The sequence below is a fragment of the Lagopus muta genome, chromosome 3 (genome assembly GCF_023343835.1).
Source record: "Lagopus muta isolate bLagMut1 chromosome 3, bLagMut1 primary, whole genome shotgun sequence".
NCBI classification, from domain to species: Eukaryota; Metazoa; Chordata; class Aves; order Galliformes; family Phasianidae; genus Lagopus; species Lagopus muta.
This window is the reverse complement of record NC_064435.1, coordinates 33,432,525-33,450,739: the sequence shown is the minus strand read 5'-3', so window position 1 is coordinate 33,450,739 and position 18,215 is coordinate 33,432,525. Positions and strand designations below refer to the sequence as shown.

The 18,215-nt window shown below is 37.0% G+C and overlaps 1 protein-coding gene across 2 annotated transcripts in view; it reads left to right on the top strand.

The window, feature by feature from the left end:
• The window catches only part of PREX2 (phosphatidylinositol-3,4,5-trisphosphate dependent Rac exchange factor 2), a 218,495-nt gene extending 202,462 nt beyond the window's left edge, over nucleotides 1-16,033 (top strand). For both annotated transcript variants that reach the window (XM_048938904.1, XM_048938903.1), the window contains exons 38-40: nucleotides 1,062-1,164; nucleotides 6,051-6,118; nucleotides 10,888-16,033. In XM_048938904.1, coding sequence (XP_048794861.1) covers nucleotides 1,062-1,164; nucleotides 6,051-6,118; nucleotides 10,888-10,933 — 217 coding nt within the window. In that variant the 3' untranslated portion in view covers nucleotides 10,934-16,033. The remainder of the gene's footprint in view (nucleotides 1-1,061; nucleotides 1,165-6,050; nucleotides 6,119-10,887) is intronic.
• The last annotated feature ends 2,182 nt before the right edge of the window (nucleotides 16,034-18,215 follow it).

The following is an 18,215-nucleotide window of genomic DNA, read 5'->3' as shown; positions in this document are numbered from 1 at the left end:
CTCATAAGTACATTTTAACCACGGTCTGAGCTTTATTATTTGAACTTGTAATACAGAGTTTTTGTCAGGTTCTGCTGAGATAGGATCATTCAATGCACGTCATATTTCTGCTTGAAGAGATTTGGTTATTGCAGTTTTTTATTTTTTATTGCATTGTTAGTGGTGCAGAAAGCAGATACTGTCACCTCTGGGATGATAGCAGCCCTCACACTTGTGTTGTCTAAGATGCACCCACCCATTCGAACACAGTTTTGTTGCCTTTACCTAGAAGTCTTCTATAGCTTTGGTCATAATTGTATGAGAAGCTGCTTATCCATCCTTATCCTCACCACGAGCCAGTTGGCATGGCCAGAATGACTTTCCCTGGTCCTTCTTGGCTGTTATGATTACAGGTTTTCCTATAGCCAAGTTCTTTGGCTCCAAAGATTTCCTGGTTGCTCTGACAAAGCTGCTACAGCCTTTTTACTGGGATGTGGTACTTGGAGCAGTTTTTGTGCTCACACATTTACTTGAAAAAGATGGTGAAGTAGGAGAGGATGGTTTATTTGAAGGAACACCTTCCTTTCTTTCCTCTTTAAATTAAAAAGGAGTGATATCCCTTTATTTGGTTTGCAAACTGTAGAAGTGGCCATGAGAATACCCAAGCTGAGGTCTGCATTAGTGGTGAAGGGCAAGAGATAACTTGTGTGGAAGTCACTTGGAAAGAGATTTCTGCAATTAGAAGAAATTCTGCTCTTTGTATTGTCACTTTCTCATGCACTAGCCCAGCCATAGTCAACACTGTGGATTACTGTTTGTTGTTTATTTTTAGCAAACATAAAAAGCAAATACATGTGCTTGTAACTTTGGTTACACTCAGAACCTTTCCATTTCAGAAGTGTTTTGTGTCCAAACTAATACCTGCAAAGTCTGGGCTATCAGAAGGTGTTAGGAGGCAGATCTCCTATGCTGTCATTCTACGTGTACCTTTTTTAAAAGAAAATTAGAAATGTGTTAGTATATAGGAATTACTTAAAGCAAACCATTGCTAGCAGATTGGTGACCTCAGCCTTCTGTTGCAGCTGTACCCTGAGTGTTACCTTGGAGCAGGCAATCATTCTGGCTCGGAGCCACGGGCTGCCACCTCGCTATATCATGCAAGCTACAGATGTCATGCGCAAGCAGGTAAGGTGCTCTCTTTGGGTAAGAGCTTGCTGTTCCTTGGCAAGACTTGGCCAAACATTTTAACCCCCATCTGACTGTTATGTTAATGTCTTTGCGAGTTTTCTTAGTTTGGTGTTTGGTTTCGTTGTGTTTTTGTTGTTGTTAAAATTATCTTTAAAATGATCTTCATGTAAAAGGTTCATCATTTTTTACAGGGTTGTGATTGCGCTTATTGGTTTTTGTAAAGAAACTGCTGTGGCATCATCATACTTTAGTATAGTCTAATGAAATATGAAAACAAATATTCTAATTATTATCATTCATAAGAATAATTTAAGATCATTAACAATAGTTAATAAGTAGTGACTCGCTGAATGAAGAAGGGGAAGCCCAGTATTGTGATTCTTAACTTTGCAGGCAAGATTCCTGAGGACACTGTGCTTATTTCACACTGTGTATTTTGATCTTGTCATAGTAAAATATTAGAATTTCAATGCTGCTGTGGATAGATAATCACCGCAACATGAACTCTTAATGCAGATGTATGACAAAAAATTGCTGTATTAAAAGCGAGTATAGACTGAAAATGGGAAATACAGTCTACCCTGTAATGGCACAACTTCTAGAATATCCTGTTATCAGATATGTGGTTTCAAAAAGATGTGGAGACTTGGAAGGACTTCAAAGGAGGAGCGTGAATATCCAGAGGTTGTTAGACAAGCTTTATGAAGTGAAGATTAAAGAGCTCAACCTATTCATTTGATCAAAGAGAGGCTGTGTGGAGGCTTAATCAGTATTGTGCATATGGAACATATATCCCAGCCTGTTCCAACTTTCAACAAAAGTGTAAACAAGAAGCAGGGTGCAAAATTCCAAGATGGACAAAATTCAGCCTTGAAGTGAATTTAAAAAAAAAAAAAAAAAAAAAAAAGGTACTTATCTGTGATTCATTAATCACAGATAAGACAAGATTCATTATTTCTGACTTTTAATTTACATCTACCTTATTATTTTCCTAACTTCCACTTCTTATTCTGTGCAGAAATCACAGTTTAATTACAAAAATGATGAAATGACTGTACTGTACTTCTAGGTCAGTAAATGGAGAAGTACATGTATTCTAGATCAAACTTTTGGCAATTAAAGCAGTTATATAAGTATTCTCAAGCCATAGATTTTGATCAGTGATATGTAAGATATGCAGACAAAAAAATGATGCATCTGAATAATTAGGATCATTCCTTTTCATATCTGATTTTCACCTTATTCGGTGCATAAATTACATTTCTGTAGTGAATAAATATCCTCAAGGTTCTTGAATCACGTTGTGAAGAACTGCTTAAAATTACAGCTTTAACTTTATATTAAAAGCAGTCTACTTTCATTAAAGGATAAACTTACATTTTGTACATTGATGTGTTTGCTCTCAAAGTTTGAGACAAAAAGCAGATTTGGGTATTTATTTAACAATAAAAAAGCCTGGGCATCGAGTTCTGCCTATATGCCAGCTTTCATTCTGTCAAACAACATATTTTCATGCTCAGTTCCAGGGAGTTTTCGAAAACGCTGATTCATTTCTATGTCTTCTGCAATTCATTAAATGAAAATGGAAGACAAAGTGTAAGTAACTTGCTAACGAACCTGAGCAGCTATAATTGTACTGAGACTTGCTCAGAAAGATGTAGGAAAAAGACTGCTGTGGGCCTACTCCTCTGCAGTAAAACAGTAGGTGATCAATAGCTATTAAAGATACCAGGATCTCAATACCACCCACAGATACTGTAAATCCTAGTATATCAAGCCAGACTTTGTTCACACATTCTTCCTCTTGTGAGAAACCACTATGGCATTTAATAGAGTAGTAATCTTTTGTTCTAATTTTAAATCAGTCCTGGATTCCTGTTGTAGATATATAATCCTCCATTAAATTCTGGATTAATTCCAGCAACATTCTACAGTGATTTCTAGAAACATTTTCTGGATTTAATGCTTCAAACATAAGTAGGATTTGACTATCAGGAGCATAATGCAGATCATAAAACTGAGGGGGAATAAAAAAGCGTGTTGGGATTTGTTACAGAACACTTAGGTAAGGACAATACATGTATCTTTTCCCTCCCTTGATATTTATGTATGCATTAAAGGTCTTTATTTGAGAAAAACAAAAGTCTTTCATACATACACCATCAGTGTTGGGTTGAATAAGGAGAGATTAACCAGAAGGAATGGTAAGTGAAAGAACATTTATTCTGACTGCTATTCAGAACTGGGGACTGGGAATGGGAGGAACTGGGAATGTTAGCTCCTGGCAGCATCAGCTTTTCACAGAGGCATATTATTTCTTGTAGAAAGTGATGTTTTTTACAGTTTGGGGCAGCAGTACTGGATAACTGAAGACACTCAGTTGAATGAATGACCTCAGGATATTTTTCTTCTATATTAGATGAAGTCATTACCAAGACTCATAAATAGCAAAAAATGTTGGAACAATTTTCAAAGTAATTGCTCTTGTCAGTTGTAATTAGGTACTCACAAGCACCTGTTCTGCAACATGTAAAGAAATAGACTTATGAAAGTTGGTATGGACTTGGGTCTGTGGGATGGTTTTTGTTAAGTGGCACCTGTTTTTCATTGGCTAATCCAGTCTAGATTGATGTTAGAAATATGAATTTTGACAAAACATCACCAATGCTTTTAATAACTATTTACTCATAAACGTGTATTTACATAAACACATGTACCCACAAAATATGACCTAAAGCTTGCTGACAGAAGCGCATCTTCAGAATGCACTAAAAAGGGGTGAAAATGCAGTAGGGCACAGGGCTACAAGAAGAAAGATAACTAAGAAGCTGATGAACAGAAAAGATTAAGAGAGAATTTCTATTGTCTTTTTAGTGATAAATCATTTTCTCAAGCCTTTCTGGAATGGTAATAATAGTACCACATTTTGAATATTCTCCTAAGAATGATGCTGATTTAGAGCTCTTTGAGTGGGCCATAAAGAGAATCTATTTTCTTTATGTGACTAGATTTTGCCATCCTTAAATTAATGTGTAGCTTGAAACTAAACCTGTCGTCATTCCTCATGGCAGTATGAATGCTAGTTCTTATAAAAGAGTCCAGATTGATGGTGAAATTTCTTCAGCTAACAGGATCTTTCATGCGTGCACAGGCAGTCCTGGTACACAGAGGAAAGTATTCTGGAACTGCAAAATCAAGCTGTCTCTTACACATGCATGAGACAAATATGTCAATATTTACATTATTATAGGATTATATTATTATATTATTATAGGAACAATACTGGAAGAGTATAAATAAGTATATCATTTTTTGAAAATCAAAAAGACATAATGGTGCTCAGCAGATACTAAGAGATGGTAGCAAGTTGATAGTAATTCTTGTGGGATTTTCTTCAGAAGAATTATGAATCTGCTGGTTGTGAGGTCTAATTTGTCCTCCTGCCAAACTATAAATTATACTTTGTTTAAAGCCAGCCTTCTTTTTAAATCAACAGATTTTATGTGAGCGAGATACTAAAATTAGTCTAGTGTCTGATGCAAGTAAAAATAGTCTCTTTTTGTTCTCAGAGGTAGTCAGTGAACCGAAGTTTAGGATTTACTTGTAATTAATTTTGATATTTTTCCTATGTACATACATATTATGTCTCTCAGTTACATTAACAATATACCAATCTCAGCCACTGATAGTCTGTCATGGAATTTTTTTTATAGTGACAAAATTTTACAGATTTTACTGAGAAAATGTGATGAGGATCTGAACTCAACATACCTGACCTTTTAGCCAACACAGATCAGTTATTCTTAGATAATTCAGGACAGACACTTGTCTTATCTGTTCTTAAAACTCCCATAATGAAGATTCCCAAGGAGTCTGTTCCAGAGTTTTCTTATTCTTTTCATAAAAATATTAGTGCTTTGTTTGCTTCTTCTTGACAATTGTAAATCAGTATATATAACTACTCAATGATGCAGTGAGGAAAAAATCTAAACCCTAAATTAAATTCAAACTCAAAATAACTGACTGTGAGCTGGCCTTTATGTCTCCTGATTAAGACCTCAGGATAAAAACCATCAGCTCTGTTCTCAGTAGCTATCAGTAAAGCTAGGCAGAAGTTAAATTGGTTTAGGAAAGGATAGCAAATAAAGAAAGCAGAAATTTAGAATCGTGTTGTAATGACTCTTCATTTTGAACTGTATGATCACAGAATCGAATCCTTTGCATAAGGATGTACCATGATGGGAAAGGGTCAGAGAGAGACAGAAAAAAATGATCAAAGGTAGGGAATAGTTTGTAGATAGGACAGAAAGGCAGATAATGTAGGATTGTTCACCTTCATGAGGGAAAGAGGTTATGACAAAGGTCTAAAAAAGCATGTGGCATCTATGAGATGGATAGGGGCTGACTGTTGTCTCCTCCAGTAGAGGACTAAAGGTGTCACATGAAACCAGCAGGTTCAAAACAAGTGAACATAATAATCTAGCCTTCTACATAAGATGTGGATTTACTTCCACAAGGATGTTATAGATGCAAAATTATTCATGGATGCAAGATGAGATAGGAAAGAAAAGCTGAGAATCACTGAAAATGATTAAATACATGCTTTCTGCTGAACAGACAAAGTTTCAAGTGACTGGTGATTGAATTCTGGGGGAGTTTCTGGGGAAAGGCTTAGCTTGTTCTGTAGTCAGGTGCTCTTTAAGTTGAGAATTAATGCTATGAATTAACTGATTTCTCACTTCCAAGGAGGAGAGTTGCTCTGGGACATTGACCATATGTGTTGATTGTTTATAATCAATTGTTAGGTTCATCTAGAAAGCCCAGAAATGTTTCCATGTGAGCTACAATTTATTAAGCAGATTTTTTTCTTTTTTCTTTTACAGGGTGCAAGAGTGCAAAATACAGCCAAGAACTTGGGAGTGAGGGATCGAACGCCACAGTCTGTTCCAAGGTAACTGATTGTTTGTATCCTAGTTCACAGTTTGTTTAGTTTGTGCCAAGTTCTGTCCTAGAAGCCCAAGAGTTAACAATAAACATTGACTGCACTGTGTACTAAATTGTAAGTCTGAATGTGCACAGAGTCAATTACATTCTTAGTTGTACCATTTTAATTAAAGTAATTAGTTGCAGAAGTTCAGGCTGTGTGGCATTTTGAAACCTGCTTGAACATTCAACGTTCTTGAAAAATGAAATACAGTTCTTGTTAGTTATGAAAGCACTGGGGTAAGTCCTTTGTCGCTTGTGAAGTTTAGTGGTGTTGGGGAAATATTCAAACTAAATCCATTAACCTATTTTAATGAAATATTGTACTATGGTAGCTTAGAAAAACTGTGTTCTTGTTACTCTTAGAGATGATGTAGTCTCTCTTTGTCTCTTTCTGAAACATCCATTAGCAAGAAAAATGTGAGTGTTCTATATTTATTGAGCACTCTAATGCTGTGATGGATTGCAGGTACCTGAAATGTTTCTTAATAAGCATGATATTTTGAAATGAGAATAACAAAACATTTTTTAATTCTCTCTTGGTGGTTTTATTAATTAAGGTCCAATTAAAACTTTTTCTTTCTACCAATTCAAAACTTTTTTGTTACTGTTAACTACTCAGAACACAGTGAGTGAACTAAGCAGATATATATAACATATATATATGTTTTATATATATATATATAAAAGCAGATATCTAGAATATGTAACAGGCTCCCTGTAGTGTTAAAATTAAGTACGGAAAGAATGAATTAATAATATCCGTTAGAGATAACCAGGTGAATGAACATATACTATCCAAAGCCTCAAAGAAAGACTTCTGACAGGATTTTGGTAGTACTCAGGAACTTTTTCTCCCTATGCAATTTGTTCCCTTTTCCCATTTCTTTCAGTAGGGAATCAGACTACTGCACATAATTTGTTTATAACAAGTATCTGCACATTGTGCCTTGTTTGTGCAGAATCTGATTATAGAAAGGGAGCGCATCTGAAACATACAAGGTATGAGTGAATCTGCATGGCAGCATTTGTTGGAGATATACAGGCATCTTGCCTGCTCTGTGAAGGATAGAGTAGATGGATTCCTTCAACTTCCTCTACCACTTATGGCAGTGAGACAGAACTGGCAACTGAGTGGCTCAGTAGTCATCTAGAAAATATTTATTTGCATTTTAGCTGCTTTCTGAGAAGTTTGAGCTTCACATTTTTGTTTCTTAGGTAGAACATTGAACAAACATTGACAGAAGTCTAATATAAACCCTGAGAATTCAAGATCTACCTATTTGTTTACAAACTTCTTCTAAATAGGCCCAATTTATATTCAACCCTCAAAGAGGATAAATGATCCATGTTGAGAAAATGAAAACATGTAATGGGAGCACAGGTTATCTTGGGCTTGGGTGACTAATTAGCTAGGACTAGAAAAATACCCCCGAAATATTACAATGGCTTATTCAAACAGAAGCAATACTCTGCTTCCACACAAACTAAAGAAAGTAGACCAAGCCAAACAGTCACACTGGCATCCCAAATTTTGGTGGTGACCATCAGTATCAGTAAGTACGAAGAACGCTGCTAATGTTTGGCTGAGCCAGCAAATAGGTTTAGCAGCAATATCACCACTTTTTGTCCATTTATGCCATTAAAAAATTTCAGAAATAGTTTCATGCATCAAGCATAATGCTGAAAAAGAGCATTTGTAACAGTGAATCTTCCAAAGACGAAGTTCTCTATCAACATCTACAGGCATGTAGATTAAATAAGACATAACAAAATCACTGCTTCAAAAGCAAACCCATCAGCTGACTACCAGAGCATGAGGGCATCACTTCTCATAGTAGTGATTAACTTAGAGGCAATCTAGGATCAGACCTGCCTGAACAACTGTCTCGTATTAGCAGAACCTAAGGCATAAAATAATATTTCAAGCTGCTTGAAGTCTTTTGAGCAGTATGAATTTGGCCAGAACAGGACAGGTACATCCAACACACTTGCAATTATGCAGCAACAGTGATGCTACAGGAATATCTCAGTGGTCTTGTGATTTTGTGCGTTCGGTATATTATTAGAAAGAACTAGTGTAGTGTTAGAGAGAAGTCACATATATCAGATAAGTCATCAGCATAAGCGATACTCTCGATGTGGTTTTCTGTTCTTTGACTCTCTGGCAAAAGACTGGCCATTAAAGTCGGCTCCATTTAAGGGCTCTTGACAATGTTCTCAGTTTTCTGCTGTTGCCACTGTTTCGTCATTTCTCAGCTGATCTGTTTGTACCAACTAGGACAGTTCCCCTGTATTTACTGACTCAGGACAGCCTGTTTCTCATCTATACCATCTTAGGGATTTATGCAGCCTCACTGATAGTTTGTCTCAGAATTTCTCTACGTCACCTGCTCTGAAGATAAATAACCTTAAGAAGGACCATTTTAACCTGAAGAATACATAAAACTTTTGTGCTGAGCTTTCCTGCATGTTGTTCCGTAGAAGTAGGATTTTGCTAAGACTTAACCCTAAACTTATCCTGCTGCAATTACTGACTTAGATGAGATTCTGGCAGGCATTCCACCTGTCTTTTGTTAGCTTTGAGTTTTACTACTTTATTACATCAGTAGAATCAAGTAACTCAAATAAGTCCTGTTTCACCTATCTCCACATACTTGTCTGTATAAAGATCAGATCATCTCATTCTCTCATTGGTATACAAATAGGAGGAGGTATATGCGTTTTGGCTTATATACAGCTTGTATCAAATTTACTGGCATCTTTGGAAATGCTTATGTGACCTTAAATAACCAGATTTCTGAGTCTACCAGATGAAAGTGTGGAACAGCACAAAGATTTTTTAAAACACACCAGTGTGAAGATTTGAAAGCAGGTTTGCGTTTGCTCTTTGGCTTGAAGAACTGGTGCTTCTCGTTCTCACCATCCAGAAGCAATGCTACCTGCTGAGTATTTCCAATTAGACTTCAGTGAAAAATTATTTGGCCCACCACAACTATGTGTTGTCAGTGTCGCATGGGTCTTAATTTGTATGGAAAGGGAAGTCATGAAACAGCAGCTATCCTGCCCTGCTTTTGCAGGATGCTTTATCTGGCAGGATGTGCCCAGATACTTGCAGTACTTACAGGAGCAGCCACGCAGACAGTGCCTCAAATAACATCAGTGGCAAAGCATCATGTCAAGAAAGCAGCAGCCCATAGATCTGGAATTGCTTCTGGAGTCACTGAACTGTAGGGGTTGAAAGTGATCTCTAGAAGTCATCTAGCCCAACACCCTGCTAAAGCAGGTTCCCTACAGCAGGCTGCACAGGTAGGTGTCCAGACAGGTTCTGAGCATCTCCTGAGAAGGAGACTCCACAACCTCCCTGGGCCACCAGTTCCAGTGTTGTCACTGAAAATAAAGTTCTTCCTTGTGTTTGGATGGAACTTCCCGTGTTCCAGTTTGTGCCTGTTGCCCCTTGTTCTCTTGTTGCTGTTGCTCACCACTGAAGAGTCCATTCCCATTGACTTGCCTCCTACAGTTAAGGTATTTGTAAACATGGATGAGATCCCCTCTTAGCCTTGTTTTCTTCAGAATGAAGAGTCCCAGCCACATGTTGAGACTTCTGTTTTCTTTCTTGATTTGTAGTATAATTTTGAAATTCCTGATTAGTTAAAACATGGTCACATAAATGAACGTGATGTTTAAGCAAATTTGTAAAACATTCTTGGAAAACTCACATACTGTGAGCTTTGTAAATATCTATAATAGCAAAAACAGTGTATCATTTATTATCTTCTTGCATCCTGACCTAACAAGCCAGTTGTTATTTACTCTGTTTTAGTACTCCAACCTCATATATCCTTTGTGTTAAGTATTAATGCACGTGCTGTGTCTCTTCATTTTGGTTTCTAATAGTTTTTCCCCTTGCCACACCACACTTGATCTCGTCTCTTTGTTATTCCTTTCCCCAAGGAAAATATGTAATCTGCACATGAGATAATGTCTACTGCTGTTTTTATTTGCTGTTGTTTTAGTGGAGATACTGTATGCTGGTATTGCTTACAGAAAAAAATATCTCCCTTAATGAGCCTGAGGTCAGAATGACTGCCATTTATTTTCAATATTCCTAACATAAGTTCAACTTTTCTAACACTCGTTAACACTTGCTAATACATGTTAGCAGGTGCTTGTAAGTCCATGCAAAAGGCATTAATGGAAATCCAGAATCCTTTTAAAATGTAGAAGTGGTGAAGAGTTTGTGCTCACATATTGTGGGTCTGATCTGTTTGGGTTCTTGGATGTCAAGACCAAGTGGCTTCAGTTTTATAAGGGAACTGTTACAGTGAGGTCAGATTCTATGCTAGCACACCAAAACTGAGGCAATTGGATTCACCGAGCGACCAAAAGTATTTAGAGATTCAGAGCAACAGCTGGTAACTGGATTAGTGAAGCTTGCTTTGTCCTGACGGGTCTCTGATGCAGAGGTATGAAAATTTGACTAAACAGAGATGTCTTTATTAAATTGCTTAGAGATATGTGGGTTTTAATAACAGTATGGATGGTCAGTTTAAGCATCATGCTCACGAATAAGGTTTTACTGGATTTATATCAATGTTATTAAACTGAATTCAGTACCTGCTGTTTTGCAGTACAAGATTTAGATTTAGCTTGCTTCTAAACTTACCTATTTTAATAATGACTGAATGCCCAGAGTAACAATTGCTTTGTTGTTGTTTTTTCTGTTGTTGTTGTCAGATTATACAAGCTGTGCCAGCCACCACCACCAGTTGGAGAAGAATGAAGGAAACAATCAAATAACGGCTTTTAGGACACTGGAACTGTATGACAAAAGCTAACTGCACTATAGCAGTACGTTCCTGGGCCTTTGATAAATAAATAAAAAACAACCAACCTTTACTCAGGATAAAGAAAGAAATATCATATTCTCTATTGGCAAAAATGACTTTCTAAAAGCGTTTCTGGAACTTGTGCCCTCCAGCTGTATGCCAGTAGAATGGGAGTCTTCCTTAGGAATTTTACACTGGAATCAGGTTCATTTTGATGTGTTTTGTTCAGCCACACAGTAGGCATAGCCAGCAGATTGAAAACAAATGTCTTGTTCAGAGAGAATGGTTTCACTTGTACACTCCCGGGGATGTGTTCTTGTGGAAGGAATAAAAGCCTAAATAAACTAGGCCTGGTAATGAGCATACACCTCACATTTGGCCCTTTGCACTGATAATCCCTTTTTATTTTTCCTGTCAGCACCATAACCTCTGAAAACAGTGACATCAGTGTTTCAAGGACATAATGTAAATGAAAGTGAAAGATTAAAAACTCACCTCAGAACTTGTGCCTAATGGCTACAGACTGACTACTTCTATAAACGTCCCCATGTAAGCACAGTAAACTCAGCCATTGCTGTACCCTTTTAGAAGGAGTACCTACATGGCATATGAAGTTGATGTTTTCCCCTGTTCTCACTGCCATTATAATTAGCCTGAATCTCAGACTCTGTCTAGTGGATGTTTTACGTTATTTTGCCTCAGATTTCAGAGTTTTTCAGAGCTGTGTATATTCTTGTACAGCGTTAGGCTAGTGAATCAACACTGAGGTATCGACAGTGAGATGCTATTGTTATGTTAAACTGGAACGATGCATTTTAAGTGGAAGCATGATTTGGTGTTTCGTGCACCATTTCCCTTATTTTGTCAGTATTGTTTTATATAGCATAGAATATAGAATAGAATATAGAATTCTTGTTCATTGTTCATAATTGTGACAGATTTATTTTGAAAATTGTGCTGAATACTTAGAGGGCCCAGGGAAAATAGCTTTGGATTTGGCCATTCTTTTAGCCAAAGTATTTACAGAGAAAATGCCCCTAAATGAAGTTTTTGATTGTGAATATATTAAGGCAAAAAAGTATATTCTGCAATAGTTCTCCTTTTAGCAGTAGCTACACATTCTATTGGAGCTGGACCTATACTGATATAGTGCTTGAATAAAATTTATTTTTTGTACAGCAGCTGATTATAGTTATGCTCTAGTAATCACTTCTAGACCAAATTTTGTCTAATTATTTATGAAATCTTCAAAAATACATGAATCCATAATGAAGTGAGAATTCAAAAGATGTACTCTTGCAAAGAGTGTTCTTTACATAGGATTTCTGGGAGACTTGATACTTTTCTCCAAAGGAGGAATTAGGGCTCCTACCCTTTTCTTAATGTTTTTACACAGACTTTAACTTTGCTAAGAAAATAAATATTTTTATATATCCACAGGTAAATATGTCTGCACATATATTTTAGTTTCTGTGTAAGTAGTCATATCCATTACTGGTCCATCCTCCAGCGTAGGATTCTTTTCTTTAAACTTGCAGTAACAAACTTCAGTAACAATTTGTCCTTTGTGTTTTGAAGCCTTCACTACTTAGTACTGGTTGGAAGCAGTGGGACTTTAATTTTCCTGATTAAAAAGAAAGTATTGCTTTTAGTAACTCATTTTTTTTTGTCTAATGCGACTTAATGCTTGCACATGAGTCATGATCTATAGAATTGCTATTCCAGTCAGAATCTCATATTTTTGGATGTGTTTTATTCAGTGAGGCAGTGTTGGCTGGAGTAAACCCTGCTCCAGGCAAAAGTGCCCCAAATGCTTCAGTTTCTGCTTGCTCAGACACCAGAAGTACAGAGAAGCCATAAAGTGCTCCTGCCTGGGATGGTGCCACAGAGCATGCGATGGCGGTATGCTGCAAATGGGGCTGTCAGGCCATGCTCAGATCTTGCAGTGAGATCTGCCCACATGCGTATTTTATGTTTTTTATTATATTTTTTTGCTGTAAGACAAGCTCTTAGCTGAATAGAGCTACTGGTTCTTGTAACAGGACAAATTACACAACCTAAAAGACAGTATCTGCTGCACACTGTAATTGGTTGCATCCTTTTTTTTTTTTTTAATCTCATTGACACTGATAGGAATGCAAATATGCCCAGACAGTCGCTTGTACAATATGGTAATTATCTGCTTTGTTTTGCACTTGAAAGCAGAGGGTAACAGACATTGGCAAATGCTGAGGGACAAACAGTTATGAGCCAGTCCCTGGACCAAATTCTGCAGTTATTGTTTCAGGAGTGTGCATCTGAAATCTTGGCCTCTCCTTTGTTTATCTAATTTTGGTTCCTTATTCCATGTTTTTTTTTTAATTCAGAGGGAGTTTTCAAAAACTTATTTGGCACTGTGAACTTCATTGGCGACCTATACTGCAAATCATGTGCCTGTTTAGCAGAGATGCTGGCTGACTTAAACCCTTGTTTCTTGGGTGGTAAGGTAACATGTAGAGAGGGGACTTTCAGAGGAGGTGAGGCACATGTCCCATTGACTGTCTATCAAATGTAGGAGCCTAATTTCTCAAATTTTCTTCCAAAAGTCGATATTTTTCATTATTTCTAACTATTATTTTGGCCCTCTGATCTCAGAACACACAGGTGGCACATCTAATGTTGATGGGCATACAGGGAGCTCATTCTTTAATTATAAATGTACGTGTGTTCATGACTAAAGCTAATTCTCTTGTTTGAAAAACATAGAATATGTCTTTAATCCTTATGCAATGTGCAGAATAAAAAAATTCAGTTCTCCACACAGAATGTTTATGCTTCGTAAATTTTTAGATATCCAGATGACAAGAAGAGATGACCAAGAATGATAATTTACAAGAACTGTAACACCCAGAGCTTGTGAAATCTTTCCTTCTACTGCAGGAGATTATGCAGCCTATTTTTATGATAATGTGTTGTACTGACTTAGGGGAAACATTCTGTATGGAGTTTTTACTTGTTCATCCAAGACAAGTGTAATTCTTCTGGGAATAAATTCAAGAATCCGCAGAGATAGTTACCAAATACTGCTGTAATTCATTGGTTGTCTCTAAGAGATTTAACTGGGAAAGGATTGTTAAGGGCCATGTAACAGTTATTTTGCCATGGGTTCATGCTTGGAGAAAATCCCCGTTTTAAGATAGACCTGAAGATCTCTGGCTTTTTTGTAAGCACCGCTGCTAAATAATAGGATGCTAAACAATCTTGATTCTGAGAAATGAGTATTGATTCAGGCTTGTTTCCCAAATTACTTATTTCACAATGCTTGTTGTCCTCACAGTTTGTAAAAGTAAATGAATACAAAAAATGACAATTTTTTTTTTTGTTAGGAGTCCATTTTAAAATAAATTCCCTTGCTTTCAGCTGAAGCAACCATCTAACAGAGTGACCACTGAGAAAGCTGCCGCCTTCAGTGCCTCTTTAGACAGCTTTCATGGGTTTAAGCAGATGCATTGAGTTTTGAGGTTGTTTCATTGTTTGTTTTCAAGGCAGTCGGTCGTATCAGAACTGCCTTCCTGCTCCTTTGGAGGAAAAACAATTAAGTTTATGAGGATTTGTAGTAATCATATTTCATTTATTAAAATACTCTAATGGAAAAAGAAAGCAGTTTTTATTGATCTGCTTTTAGGAAGAGAGATCCATAAGCAAACTGATCATTTTTTTTTTAATTAATTGATTGTCGGATGTAGCATGAACGTATTTAAGACAGTTGCTTGAATGTGAGTATATACATCATGACTAACCATGATGCTCAAGAAAGGAAAGTATCTTTCATTTATTTTCATTTAAATGGTGAAATTGGTAACTTTAGTGTATATACATATTGCTCCATGCTTCTTACTTTATTTCATGGTTATGTCAGCCAGCATTGTCTGCATACTTTGCACTGTTCTTGTTTAATGTTATGAAGACAGGAGAGTTTCCAAAGCTAATGCGTTGCTTTGTGTATTTTATCTCTGTAATTGTTGATAAATGCAGGTAATTCCTAATTGTACTCTAGCAGTACACTGGCATTGGTAAGTTAGATGCACAGTACGTACCTGTCTCAGGATACATGGATTTTTCATCATTAGGTTTGAGTTATAAGAAGATACTGAACTCATATTTTTGTATGCTGACAATTGTGTTTTGTTGTTGTTTATATATATATATATATATACTGTATATATCATTAAGTTTTCCTGAAGAAAATGCATTATTAGGAACATTTCCTTTTTTTTTTTTTTTTTTTTCTGAAATAATTGGGTTTGCTTTCTTACGTTTGTGTAAATGAATATGCAGTGTGCAAAGTCACACAGATGTTAACACTGGTGGGAAATTCAGATTGTCTGGGGGGCCATCGAGTGCTTGTTTCTTCTCCAGAAACCTCAGCTCTGTGCTAGAGTGGAACTGCTTTAGAAGTAACTTCTGCTTCAGCTTAAATGTCTTATGGAGTAGCTGGGGCATTTTTTGCAAAGTGCTTAGCTTGGAACTTTCATGGAAATATCTACAACATTCTTCATCGTGTGTCTGTCCTGTTTGTACAATGAGTCAGATTTTAAAAACTAAGCAGCCTTATTAACACCCTGTAAATAGTGTATGTATTTGGTTATAGTTGTGTTACACTTAAACAAAAAAAGACCAATTAAGTTTTGCATTGAGTATTGCACAGTTTTTCAAATAAATACTTTGTGACATCTCAGTGAGCACAAGAGAGTATTACTGCTTTGATATACGTAAGTACATCCGTACACAGAATCTCTCAGTGAGCAGGTAGCAGCTCTTGTGGGTAGTTGAGTCTATTGGAAGTGACTTTCAGAATTTAGTGTTAAATATCCTTGAAACGTGGATTTAAATGACTCTCTTCCATTGTTATAAAGTGCCTATGTAGCAGACTTTGAGTCAACTTCTGTATTGATTATGGGTTAAACTAATACTGTGTACTTTTAGATCTATGGTTTATTTTTTTAGTCTACATATTAAGGACTGGAATGGTAACAATGTATTACAAAATGTCAGATGGCAATAAAACCATTCATACTATGGCCACTGCTAATCTCTTTATTTTTAAGCAATTAAGAAACGTTATTGGGGTTGGTGGTCTTCAACACCTTTGGTGTGACTGCTCTCAGAATTCTGTTGCAGGAGAGCAGAAATCCAACTGCTAGAAATGAGAATTCAGAATCAGTCTAGGTTCACTGCTGACCACTGGAGTATATCTTTATAACTAAACAAAGTGAGGCCTTCACGAGCATAGTCCCTGGATTTTGGCACTGTATTTTCTGAAGGCTGGAAGGGAGACAGGCATGAAAAATGCTTTTCTGTGCCAGTGGTTCTATTACTGCCCAAAAAGATCCAGTGCAGCCGGTTTCTAGGACGCATGTGTGGTGGGCTTAACTTCTACAAGTGCTTTCTCAGATACTGATTGATCTTTTTCCCCATTCATTTCTGTATACACGTTAGTAAATGGTTTTTGAAACCTGTGTTACGGGTAGCTTTGTCTGAAGTCCTATATGCTGTTTTTGTCTGGACTTTCTGGACTTTCTGATTCCTTGTTTTGCTTTGATGGGCCTGGGCTGTTGGCAGAGCCCGCCATCCCTCCAGCCCTGCAGTCAGGCTGTAGTCAGCCCCAACTCCTGGCTACTCCTGCCCTGGGGAGCAGCTCCACTCCTGGTGCTTCCTGAGAAGAACATCTACTGCTGGATCAGGCTCTGCCTTATTTAAATACCACTGTGGATTTGGGGATTAGATTGTTTTTGGAGGAGGAAAAAAAAAGGCCGTTTCCAGTTACAAGACAGGTGGGAGCCCTCTTCCACTGATTTCAGTCTTAGGATGAAGAGTAGCATCCAGAAAGGCTCTACAACCCTAATTTGGAGAAAATACTTGAAAATGATCTCTACAATCTGACAGGAAAACAAAGAAAAGAGGAGGAATGCAAGATAGCATGCTTGCTGGGCAATGCCAACATAGGAACGAACTGTCCTAAACATTTTACTTCAGATGTTTTCAAAGTGTTAGAAAATTCAAATTACCATAGTGACTTAGAGCCACAACTTTTTGTGAAGATCTACCTTTTAGCTAGTCATGTTTTGTTCTTGTTATTTAGATTTCTTTAGGGATTTTCTTTACGTTTCATACTTCTTGATATTCCAGATAAATAATCGGTGTCTTTCCTTGTGAAGCATAACTGCCTCTAAACGTAGGTGGAATTTGTGCTGTATATATTCTGGGACCATAATCAAATATAAGGAACACCAAGCGGATTTGATTCAGGTTTCATTTAAACGAATAACCGAATTTTCATTGACTATGGAGAATGAATCTATAATACTTGGAGTATTATGCCAGAACCTGACTATCTTGAATGCTTGTCAACGTGCTTGGATCACCTAATTAATGAAACTATTCATGTCTCAAGGCAGAAAGCTTGACTGGAAATGAGAAGCAGACCATGTGTAATCAATGGGGTTTTGTCATCAACCAGACATTCAGTAGGTCTAATCAAACTAATACAGGGCATGATTACAGGCAAATGAACATCAGTATTGCATTAACTGAAGTCAGTGCATCATCGCAATAGTTAATGACAGTATCAGCCAGACTGAGAGAGAAATTATGTCTGATCTTGATCAGTGCTGCTACTTTGTATTGGATGTAATACATTTCAGAATATTCTGAGGAGAGTTGAATTCAATTTCAAGACAAAGTGAAGACTGAATGAATGTTTAGCAATGTATGAGATGCTGTTCTCAAATATGTAAAGGTTTTATATGTTAAGAAATAGTGTAGGTGTTTGGAGTTTTGTCAGCACACCCTGGCAAAATGGTAGCTTGGGAAACGCAGTATAAATGTGCCAGTTTTAAAAGACGTTTGTGGGTCTGATGCAGATAGAACAGACAGTGGGTTTTCATTTCTGGACTACCTCCCATGACTTTGAGGAAAACGTTAATATTTGAAACTGCAGTATGGGACCAAACTACGTTGTGTGGATGCTCATCACACAACAGCTGTGGGGAGAAAGAAAAAAATGTTTTGGCTTTGAGCCTTATCTTTAAAGCTCGTATTTTCATTTCTAATGGGGAATAATCAGTGTCTGTATTGTCAGTAACAAAATGTGTTGAAGAGGAATCCAAGACTTTTTCCTTTCTTTGTATTTTCTTTCATCTGAGGCTTCATGTGGGGGCCTGACCTGATAAGCGGTCAGGCAGAGGATCCTGAAGA